The 12,348-nt window shown below is 49.7% G+C and overlaps 1 protein-coding gene across 4 annotated transcripts in view; it reads right to left on the bottom strand.

Moving 5' to 3' along the window:
• Positions 1-12,348, bottom strand: part of UNC13B (unc-13 homolog B) — a 3,024,149-nt gene that overhangs the window by 1,240,616 nt on the left and 1,771,185 nt on the right. For all 4 annotated transcript variants that reach the window (XM_086960243.1, XM_086960242.1, XM_086960241.1 and 1 more), the window contains one exon: positions 3,514-3,655. In XM_086960243.1, the coding sequence (XP_086816369.1) occupies positions 3,514-3,655 (142 nt within the window). The remainder of the gene's footprint in view (positions 1-3,513; positions 3,656-12,348) is intronic.

Consider the following 12,348-nt stretch of genomic DNA (forward strand, 5'->3'; position numbering starts at 1 on the left):
CGACAGAGACTGCCTCCTCGACGCCGATCGATGTTTAGCTGTCGACGGCGGAGGGGTCTTGATCCTCGACATCGAACGTCGTTTCTTAGACGACGGCGGAGGGGTCACACTTCTCGACGACGGTCGTCGCCTGGATGACGACGGCGGAGGAACGACCTCCCTTGACGCCGATCTTCGCCGGGTTGACGACGGCGGAGGGGTCCTGGATCTCGACGCCGACCGTCGACTGGTTGACAGTGGCGGAGTCACATTCCTCGACGCCGAACGTCGCCCGGTTGACGACGGCGGAGTGACCTCCCTCGACGCCGTTTGCTACCTGGTTGACAACGGCGGAGGGGATTTCGGCGACGGAACTGGATTCTTTGACGTCGTCGACGTACCTGGTCTTCTCTTCGACGGCGAGCCCGCCGTGTACGGTAGTTTTGAAGGTAAATGACCGACCGGTGGTTCTTTCCTCAGCGCCAAGCCCGACGCTGAAGCTGAAGGGTGTGAAGACTTCTCCTTTGAAGATGTTTTAGCCTTCTTGGAGCCCTTCTTCACCGGAGACCTTCCTCTGGATGACCTGTGAGCCAGGCCATAAATGCGAATCCTCTCCTTGTCTTTGAGAGTTCTCCTGGCAGGTGCTCACAATGAGGACAGGTGCCTGGATCATGTTCCTCAGGCAGACACAGGATACAAACGTCGTGGTTGTCTGGTTTTGCCTTCTTGTTGCCACAAGGAGGACACTTGTCAAAAAGTGAAGGCATTCTCAGTTGAAAATGCTCACTAAACTGACTGAAAAAGACAGTTTCTTACTTGACTAGCTGTAAAATGTCAAAGTAGGTAAAAAAGTTGTTAAAAGTGAAGTAATTTTCTGTCAGAAACCAGAAATTAGTGGAGCTGTGTAACCATGTTCCTTTCTGAAGGAGCCGGAAAGAACAACTGACCTAACTGTCACCCCTGAGGCATGATGGGATACAGGGGGTCATGGGTGCCTTAAAGGCATGGTGTCAGTTTATTGCTATGCAGCTACAGGTTAGCTTTTCAGTCTTTTTAGACTGTGTGTTTGCAATGCAGCCTGGGAGCTGTCTATGCTTTCAGTGAGTTATGAGAATTTCTGCTGATTTCTGAGCATTAAAACAGTTTCTAAACAATCTTTGGTGTTGTTTCTCATGTTTTTAATGCATATTATTCATGTATATTTATGTGGGGCACATATGATATAGTGTTTCCGGGGTCCCGCGCATGGGCGGGAATATTCTAATGCTTATGAATATTGATGAGGATCCCCTGGAAGAGAATCTATCACTAACGTGTCTCTTTCAGATTGAACAAACTAATGCTTCTGTGGGCCTCAGTCACCCTGTGATCACCTGCTCATCCGTACAGAACAGACTACTGCTACAGAGGACACAGATCACAAGATGTTCCTCTGTTCACCAGTGCTAAAGCTCCCTCTTGGGAGGGAGCCAATCAAATTGAAACTCTCTGCCCATCAGTACTGCACATACATCTATTTTAAACTGAATCGTTAGATTAAATGGAAAGGAAACTCCGGACCACTAAACAACTCTACTAGAGTGCAATAAATATAAAACTCAAAGATATCCAGAGCTTCAAGGCCCTGCAGTTTGGGAATGAGTGTGAGAATGTGTATTAAGCAAGCAATGCGTTGTTGCTGGTGACTGCTGCACACTGCTAGTCATGCAGGGGGAAATGTGGTATGAAGCCATTCCTCTGTCTTCACAAACCTAAGAATGCAGTCCTGATCTTACTATTAAAGCATGTACCACCTAATAGTTTGTATCGATTAATGCTTCAAACTGTACCAGCCTTAAGACAAACACTTAAAACAAACCTTCAAAGTAAGACGAACTCGAGAAGGCAAGAGATTTCTACTACGTATGGAAAACATACTGGTATAATGGTTGTTCATCTTTTAGTCTCCCGTGGTTACTGTATGCCATAGTAATCAACAGGATGTTACTGCAATCCATGTTCATAGCCCCACTTACATTCTTCATACATTCTTACTTTTTGCAGAATTGAGCATGCGCCTTTTTTATACAGTTTTAGAAAACACTTGCTACAACATCAACTAGTGACAAAAAGAGAATTGTGTATCGGGCACACATTGGTATTTAAAACATACAGATATAAAATGGCATACATCATAATAGCATCCCAGCAGGGTACAAACTAGTCACTTTCCATATTTAAGACTACCCATCTGTGCAACTGAGGGAGCATCTCAGAGGCATTCATGTATCCTTAAGAAAATAAAAAGTTAATGGGTAAATTGCTTGAAATAGTGTCAGCCACTGGTAACTACACTGGGCCACTAACCCAGTCCACCAAGCCATATTGGAGTGGAACAGGCGATATGCAAATCAGCCTTGGTTCTACTTCAAAATGGACAGGCCAGCCTGAGCTGTCAGACCAGGCCCCCTCTGAATTGTAACACAACTACCCTAGATTAAGGGCTCAGAGAATATGACTATGGGTGAATACTAAACAATTGTATTTATTACGAATCAGCATAAAATGATTGTAAAAACATGTAATTGCATCCGCTGACATGATTAAACTACTTTGACTCAGACAACAGCACAGCTTAGATTTCTTTTTAAAATCCATATTCATTCTGTGTTGATCAAGGCACCTATTGTACCACTCACTTTCATGTACGCTTAGGGACCGACGTTCCTTACAGCTTAAAGTACCCTTAGTCCCGAAGCATTTTTGGGTTTTCCTTGTCTGGTTGAAATAAATAACATTACCAAACAACATTGCTTTGCATTGTCAATGCTTGTTTGATTTCTTATTAGTACATGTAGTCGTTTTTGAGATGTTAGTGGTTAGTGTTTGAAAGAATGTCCGGTAAAAAATAGAGATTAACAGTTTAGAGAGCTTTTGGCTCTTACATTTGCTAGGAGAATATGGTCAACCACATCTAAATATTTATTTTCATTAAACTAAATGTGAAAATAACTGAAAAATCACAGTTAAATGGACACTATTGTTCCACGTCACACCTGCAGCTTTCAGGAACAGACCGACAAGAGCGGATCTCTTCAAACACTGCTCCTTGTGCCCGTTGGCCGCTCGTCAAATGAGCGCCCTGGCTGGTGCCCATCCTGGAGCCAGGCTCCTTTACCCACTGATAATTGTATTGTATTCTCTCGTTCACGGAAGGCCTCTGCCAGTGAGTGTGAAATAAACTGACCTTTGACACTCGCATCGCCTATCACGGCGAGCACGTGGGACGCCCCAGCACGCACAAGCCTCCCTGAAGAGTTTCAATTTAAAAGTGTGTGCCTTCCACCGGGCAATCACACACGTTAATACGCACCGTGAGCACATGCTAGCTTCTTCTGGATACACATACATGCATACAATACGTTGTGCAGGGGGCAGCCTACCGCTTTGCAAAGTACAGTGCGTTCTATAACAGATAACACGACACAGAATGTGCATTACTATACTATACAAAAACATGGAAGCTGAGAATCAAAGTGTGCGCTCGGTACTCACAAGTGGAATTTTTCCTCCCACACCGGGTTCAGATTCCCGAAGATTGTCTTTGTCCTCTTCTTAGTTTTCCCAACTTGCACCGTGACGTAGGGATCGCTGGAGCCAGTTTTATCCTTTGCCTGCAAGCCTTGGGCACACACAACTGCAAAAAAACACACATTTACCCTGGTGAAAACGTGCAACAAAAAGCTCCAGCCTAAGACATACAAGTGCCAAGGCCGTGCGCCCCAGCCTCAGCCCTTTGTGCTTCGAAACCAAGCTTGTTTCCTTCCCAGTATAAGAATTGGCTTGGTAGTTTGGTCTGCCCTGTTCCCATGATGCACTGGGCCAGGGTCAGACTAATTTGCATATAGCCAAGTTCTGAGCTGGGATGGTGCAGTGAGCTAAAAAACGGTGATGGATCAAGCCCTGATCTTTGGACTGGGTAAGAGTGGTCTGCTTAATTCAGACACTCTGTTCATCACCACCCCCTTTTCTGAATCATTCGAAACCAAGCAGCACATGTCCACCAGACGCTGTTCATTCAAGGCCCAGAGGGCTGGAACTACTTCCATACACCGCTGCATACAGCCTTTACCGCTCAGGACCTTACCACCCAGGTAAGTACCACTGAGGCAAGTACCACAGAGGCAAGTACCTCAGAGGCAAGTACCACAGAGGCAAGTACCAAACAGGTAAGTACCACGGAGGCAAGTACCACGGAGGCAAGTACCACGGAGGCAAGTACCACGGAGGCAAGTACCACGGAGGCAAGTATCACAGGGCAAGTACCTCAGAGGCAAGTACCACTGAAGTAAGCACCACAGAGGCAAGTACCAAACAAATAAGTACCACAGAGGCAAGTACCATAGAGGCAAGAACCAAACAGGTAAGTACCACACGCAGTTTTGTTGACTTTACCACGCAGGAAAGTATTTTTTTAGCTATATAAATATGTCATTTAAAAAAGGGGGGATTAAGAGATGGGTATGGGTTGAAGGATGAGTAGAGGTACAGAAAGGTAAGGGATTTCAACAGTTTATGGGTGGCTAGTGGTATAGGAGGGTAAGGGATTTTTAGGGCTCAGGGTAAAGTAAAGGGAGGTAACACTTCTTAAGAGTTCAAAGGCGGGTAGTGGTAAATAACAGTAAGAGCATTTTAGGGATTAGAGGTAAAGGGAGGTAAGTAGGACAGGGCCTTATATTAAAGTGGAAGGACTTCAAAATGCCCTAATAATACATTGACACCAGAAGTAGAAGAAGCATTGGCAAAGCCAATAGGTTTAGTATATGTGAAATCTATTGGATTTGTCATTGTTTTTTTACTTTTCAAGTATCAGAATTGCTGTGCAACATAGCTTGAAGTTACAAAAAAAAAACCTTGACACGGTCAATCCTGACCGCGTTATGGCGTTTTAAAAAAACTTTTTGCAATGTTGCAATGTTGCACTGCAGCTCAACTGTGCAACATGTAAACAAAACTGGCATCCAATTCCACTCAAAAGTATATGAAAAAAGCATGATATGATATGATATAGCAGTTTTATAACGCGTACTAATACTCAGGAGATTCCTGGCGCGGGTGAGCTGGAGCAGAAAAAAAGTCATTTAGATGGTCTGGCTAAACAGATACGTTTTAAGGCGTTTTTTTTAACACCTTCGCTGCTAGGTGTTTTCCCCTCCGGTGCTGGATGCTGCCCATTTCCCATTGTTTCATGACGAGCTCAGCTCGTCATCAGCACAGCTCAACCGTGCATCATGACGAGCTGAGCTCGTCATGAGCATGGAAAGGGTTAAGAGGAGGAACTCTTGAGTCAACTGAAGATCGGTAGGGAGCAGGTTCCAGGCTGTAGCGGATTTAACCGACAGTGACTGGCCACCTAAACGGACTCTGCAAAAGCGCGGGACAATCACCCGGCGAAAAAAGGCAGATCGCAGGGGACGGTTAGGTACGTAGAAGGCAAAGCGCTTCCTAAGATAGGAAGGGCCGAGTCCATGCAGGGCCCGATGGGCCAGAGTGATAGCCTTAAATAGGAAACGCTGCCTCACGGGCAACCAGTGTAGATCTCGTAGATATTGCCTAACACTGGTTTGACGTGGGGCATTGTACAGGAGCCTAGCCGTGGCATTCTGTATCGTTTGGAGCTTTTGCAACAGATAGCCAGGTAAGCCAATGAACAAAGCATTCGAGTAATCAAGCCGCAAGAGAATAAGAGCACGCGCGACTGCCTCTTGGCCACTCTCGGGAGCAGGGGGAAAATACTTCTAAGGATTTTGAAGGTTCAATCAATGATGCAATCCCCACCTGTAATATATGCATGGTTTCAATACACTGTGGCATTTATCTGCAAAAACCTGTAATATATGTATTTTTGGGGGTTTGGGAGATGTGCAGTGCAAAACTCCTGGGCACACTGCAAAACAGGCGGCTGGGGGGTGGCAGCTAAGGTCTGGTATGAAAAAGGACACTGGGAGTAGGGGGCAGGGTGCCGAGAAACAATATGGATGGAACATAGGAAAAAGTAAGGCGCAGCAGGAGGAAATGTGTTAGAACGAGGGTGTGTTGGCATTTTGTTACCTTACTTTGGCATTTACAATAAGTACACTTCACAGCAGAAGAAGGCTCTCCTACAGGACACACTGCTGGCAGCGGCAGTTTAATATTGCTTCATACTGTCCCACAGGTGGGCTTCCCATTGGGATACTTTCCAGTGGCCTGCTATGGAGGGGGCTTCTTCTGAGACTAGATTTGCTTCCTAGAGCCAGCCCTCTTATAGCCCATACTGCGTTCTAGCCACAAATGTGGCAGGGAGGCAGGCAGGCGGCAAACATGGCAGCCTAGGCCGTGACTGCTCCTGGAGAGTCCATGGATGTTCATGATGCCCTGCTTTACAGCTGGCAGTACCTTGTGATGGCTGCAAGGGTCACAGGAGTGGGTGGGAGCTGGGCAAGGCAAAGTGGATGGGAAGAGAGGGCATGCACTCATGGAGTGCTAGCCCAAAAATAACAATGTTAACATTCCTACCATCCACAGACTCAAATCAGCCATCCTCTAGCACATTCTAGTAGCGTGCGATTTAAACTCACTTCTTCCGTCGTTTTTTATTTTTCTCCACACAGATGTTGTTTTGTCTTGCAGTACTTCTGGTTCAGAAACAGCCAATCGCATGGCTGAACGTATTTAAGGGAGAAAGAGTCCCTTAATGTACAAGCTAGTCTAAGATTGGAGTATTGTCTGCACCTTAGCCACACCTAGTCCGTCGCATAGAATTCCGAGATGGTCAATAGATGTAAAGTCAATATTTGGCTTCTGTGGCGTGCAACTGTTTCCCAAGTTGTCATGTATGTGAGTTAGAGTAGGCGTAGGGCCATTTGCCGCGAGTGGTTCTCTCTGATGCCATCCTATTCTGTGTAGGGTGGAAAAGGGTTTAGGAAGAGGGGTAGTGCGGAGTGGTAATGGAGGCAGCCAGCAGCCCGGCAGTTCGGTATAAGGCCATCTCTGACTGGTGCCATTGAGTAAGTTTGGGACCAAGCCACAGGCTGTCCTGTCGAGTACCCTTATTATTAATTTCCTTGTATTCCAGAAGGATTGAGTTTGTCGCGCAATTTGGGCGCAAATGAAATCAAAGCTCTCACTACCTTTGTGTCATGTCTATACTAAAATTGCAAAAAAAATTAAAAAACCTGATTTGTCTCCCGATTGACGAAGAGCTGCTGCTACAGAAGTAGCCCCACCGCTGATGGTCATGTGACCCTTAACACAGCCACCAGCAGGCTTGAAATGCGTGCAGTCACAGGGAGATCATGTAAATAGGCACAGTGCAAGCACTGTGAAGGCAAAACATTAAAAAAAGTTCCACAAAACGGATGAACATAGTACTTGGGCAATTGGATACTGATCTGAGAAACACACGTGGATCAATAGTAAATAGTATGCGATAGCCAACAGAAATGTAGGAAAAGTAAGTGGCAAGAACACAAACCAATGAAAAGTAAGGGCGGAATGTAAGCCCCTTTTAAGGTTTATATTAAATACAATAGATTTCACATTCAGGTAAAATCTAAAAAAGGGTGAAGTGGTACATTATCCAAGTAAACAAATTCTCAATTCCAACCACCCCAAACAATAAGGTGTGGCTTCTGTTTCGCTCTGTGTATTTGGCCAGTTCAAACACCATCATAATGAGAACCACAGTTAAAGTGACTAATTACCTAGATAGTGCTTCAAGCAAACCAACGACCTGCTGAGAATGAATCAATAGGTGTTAAACATTGTGATTAATAACGAGAACATCCATTATCAGCACAATCCTGATGAAACCCCCTTTCGTTTGACTTTCCAGCACAGACTGGAATCTGGTTAATTTTTGGCAGTGTGTGGTCAAGTAGGCTGATTGTTAGCTTTGAGTTTTTTTGGGTGTGTGAGATCAGAGGACAGTGCCAAACTATTTATATCTTCAATTGCTACGTGTGCCTAATACCCGCCAAATGTCTGGTAGGTAGCTGATGGAATAAAATGATGGTTGACGTCTTAATTGCAAAATTATTGCATACTATTGCTATGTTGCATAGTATGCCTGGAGGCTTAAGCTATTGTGAGAACGCGGTCACCCCACCATGGCATGTCCCGCCTGTGTTGTTTTATGTATAGAGTTCCATTGAATGTGTTATGTTAAAAATTGTGTAACTAAGTTAAAAGAAGTATTTAAAAGTTTTTTCCCTCTATTATTTTGAAGGAAGCATATTTGAAAAATCTACCCAGGGGCCCTGCATGAGCAACCTCTAGATAGCCACATCCTTGTGTGTCCCACTTTAGCTGCGCAATCATGACCTAGCAATGCAGCTTTCAGTCACAGCCGGCATGGCTCACGGGTGCGGGGGACGGGCGCAGGGTTGCGCGAGGTGGGGGATGGGCGAGTGGTCGCGAGGGGGGGGGGGGTCACACGGAGGGGGTGTTAAATAACAAAAAAAAACATACCATTCCCAGGTCCCGCATCTTCACTGCTCCTGCTTTCCTGCCTCTGCAGGAATAGGAAGAAGTCAGCCTCCCTCTCATCCTCTAAACCAATCACAATGCTGCAATGGCAGCGTTGTGATTGGTTGGGACGCCGACCACACAGGCGTCTGTGGGGATGCCGTTTTCTCTATGTAGGCTGCATAAAGCCTACATGGAGAAAAGGGAGAGTGTGCATGACTGGTTTGGTCGGCCTCATAGGCCCGTCCAAAAAGCCAGGCCCGCAGCATAGGGCTAGCCACTCCTCCCCTGCCCTCGAGCAGACCCACCCACCAGCCCCCAACCAAACCCTTCTTCTTTCTCGCAGTGCGAGAAGCAGTAACATACAAGCATTAGAAAAGCAATAGGGGCGTGGCCAAGATGGCGTCGGAGTAGGACGCTTTCTCAGGTCTCTCCGGCGCCGATCCGAAAAAGCTACTGAAAGCACGGTCCTGGTGTAGCTGCCCGGGTCCTGAAGGGTGGCGGAAGTGCCCCCAACGCAGCGGAGTGCAGCGGTGCCGTCAGCGGAGCGGAGTGACCCTGGGAACGATCACGGGGATACCTAGCCTCTGGGGCCTAGGAAGCACCGGCCTCGCGTGATCGGGGAGCCGGCGTAGTGATCTGCGGCACTCGCGGTACTTGAAGAGGTGCCGCCGGTACATATTCGGCGCCTGCTGGCGGTGGGGGCGGAGGTCCTGCCGGCAAGGAAACGAGCCTGGGCATTGGAGCCCTGTTGCAGAGGACGGCGGGAACAGCCGGACCGTGGAGGTGACGCCGGCGGCCGGACGGAGGAGGTGCGGTGAGCGCGCCACGGAGCGCCCAGACACGGCAGACTACCGGCGGGCGACGCAGAACAGGGCCGTTGGAGAGGAGCGGAACCACGCGGGGCCCAGTGCTGATGGTGGAACGGGCTGTGAAGGGACGAAGAAGGGGCCCAACTGCGGTGCCGGTCCGAGCGAGGGCTCGTCGGCAGGGTGAGTGCCTTCCCAGGAAAGGGCGGGAGCGGCCGTGGTGCCTGGGGCAGCGGGACCTGGCGCTACCTACAGCAGCTGCGACGCTACACTTGGCATATAGGCGTGGGCTGGCTGGACGATTGCATTTGCCACGTGGTGCCAGGGCGTCCTGCGTCGAGATCCACGGCCCCGTGCAAGCGGAGTAGGGCCATTTGGATCACAGACCCCGTTGGGGGGGCGGATTGCTGGGGCCGGATTGCTGCACCCTTGCCCCTGGGAACTTCTGAGTCTGACACAGTTCCATTTCAGTTCCTTCCCGGAGGCCACGACGTGGATAGCGCTGACTACGGAGTGGACTGTGACTGCATTGCCCTAACAAGCCCTGCCTCCCGATCACACATAGTTGGTGGTGGGGACCCCTGATCCCCCGCATATGGGCCGCCTGCCTCAAATCTGCCTCCCGGTGAGCCCTGGACAGTGAGGGGGTTCCGTTTGAGCTGCCTGGAGGGAAGCGTTGCGGCCCACGGGCTCCACGAGCTCCCATAGCGCCTGATCCCTGTCTGACTGGGGTGGTCTGATCCTCCGGTCTGCGATCCGCCAGCCAAGATGTCCACCTTGTCACGAAAGGGGGGTCGACAGGGCAAGGATGGAGCTTCCAAGTCCTCTCAGCAGCCGGCGTCCCCGGGGGCCAGTGGCTCGCAGAAGGTGTCGGACGACGAGGCGCCTGCTACTAAGGCCTTCATGACCGAACTATTTGCCTCCATGAAGGAGGACATTTCTGAGCTCCGGGCTCAATTGGCCTCTGACCTGAGGGAAGTGCGCAGAGACGTGGACGGCATTGGCGAGAGAGTGGCGACCCTGGAAGACCATGATTTGAGCATGGCTAATGATGTGCATCTACTGCAACAAGATATCATCCGCCTCACCGAACAGAATCTGGACCTACAGTTGCACACGGAGGACCTGGAAAACCGTTCCAGGAGGAACAACATCCGCATTCGGGCGGTGCCATGGGATGGCGAGGCGGGAGACCTGCGTGGCTACGTCCGGGATTTGTTTTTACAGATCTTGGACGAGGAGGAGGTGAGGGAGATCGAGATGGACAGAGTACACAGAGTTGGTCTGCCTAGGCGTGGAGGGGGTCCCCCTCCTGACATCCTCGTCTGTGTTCATAACTTCCAAATCAAAGAACGTATTCTCCGCAAGGCCAGGGCCATCCCGTCACTGCAATTCAGGGGCCATGCCCCTCAGCTGTACCAGGACTTGGCAGCCTCCACACTGCGGAAGAGGAGGGAGTTCCGCCCGGTGACCTCCTTCTTGAGAGAACGCAACATCTCCTACTCATGGGGCCACCCCTTCAGGATCATCTTCCGTTGGCAGAATCGGCTGGCACAGATTAATTCTCTCCAGGTAGCAAAGGACCTCTTGGGTCTACAGGATGTCCCTTCTTCACAGGAGGCGAACGCTTCGCCAACTCGGAGACGTCACCGCTCGCCCTCTTGGCATAGGGTGGGGGCTTCCCCAGACCGGCGGCGGCCGGATCGCGCCTCTACTCTGCAGGAAAGGGTCGACGCAGTGGCTTCGGTGGCCTCAGCCACTCTGGCGGATACGCAACAAAGCTCTGGAGCGGCATGACCACCATGGATTTGACCTGACCAGGATCGGCGCCGGAGGGACTTCGGTGCCTCGGTCTGGGGTATGGATGTACTTTTTGGGAAGACACCCCGGACCATGGCCGCGGGGGTTGACCCTTTGGCACCCCTGCTCCACTTGCGGTTAGGAAGGCTCCTCACGAACATTGGACTACTGGACCTGATGAGTATTCTATTTATCCTTTATGATTTCCACTCCTTTTGTTTGTTGTTCCCTTCTCTACGGGTAGGGTTTGGTGTTGGGGAGGTTGGGGGTTCGGGGCCGGGGGGACTCCATGACTTGTGCTATGCTTGGTTTACTTGTCTATTGGGGTGGGGTTGGGTTGGGGGTTGTTGGGGACAGTGGGGAGGGACCCGTGACGGAAGGCCGAAGGGGATGTTTGTTGTGTGTCTGCTGCTGAGTACGTATTCTACTGTTGGCGCTATAGTGCCGCGAATGTTCTGGAAGCTACTAGTTATCTGTTGCCTGAGGGCGGGGCTGAATGCGGGGTGGGTGGCACTTGGCATGCTGAGAGCGAATTCTGGGATTTATATCCGCGATGCCGCTTAGTGTAGGGACGTGGAATGTTAAGGGCTTGAATTCGCCACAGAAGCGGCAGAGAGTACTGAAGTATGTGATGGATCATCAACTTGATGTAGTTGGACTGCAAGAAACCCACTTGGCTCGGAAGGATGAGTTGAGGCTCCGCCATAGGGCATACCCCATTGTTTACAGGTCCTCTGCTGTTACGAAGCACCGGGGGGTGGCGCTTCTGTTCAGGGCTACGTTGCATTTTCAACCAGTAGAGGTCCGACACGACAAGGAGGGCCGTTGGCTGATGGTTAAGGGGCACATTCAGGGCAGGTTGTGTACGTTTGTGGTGGTATATATGCCCAATGCAGGCCAGAACAAGTATTTGCAAGAATTGCTGGTGAAGATTGGGGACTTTGCGGAAGGGCTTTTATTCCTGTTGGGAGACTTTAATTTGGTGTGGGACAGGGACTTGGACAGCTCGGGGGGGCGTAGGGCGGACACAGGGGTCTTTTCGGACGCCACGCAGCAGGGGGTGGGGGAGTTGGGTCTAGTAGACGGATGGCGTTTTTTCCACCCGGCCATGAAAGACTACACATTCTTTTCACATGTGCACCACTCCTACTCCCGCTTGGATCACATTTTTCTTAGCCAGTCCCTCAGAGGGAACATTCTAGATGCCGCCATTCTTCCGATCTCGGTGTCGGACCACAGTCTCTTGGTGCTCACTCTCCGTTGGTCGCCACCC

This window comes from Lissotriton vulgaris, chromosome 3_1 (assembly GCF_964263255.1).
Source record: "Lissotriton vulgaris chromosome 3_1, aLisVul1.2, whole genome shotgun sequence".
NCBI lineage: Eukaryota > Metazoa > Chordata > Amphibia > Caudata > Salamandridae > Lissotriton > Lissotriton vulgaris.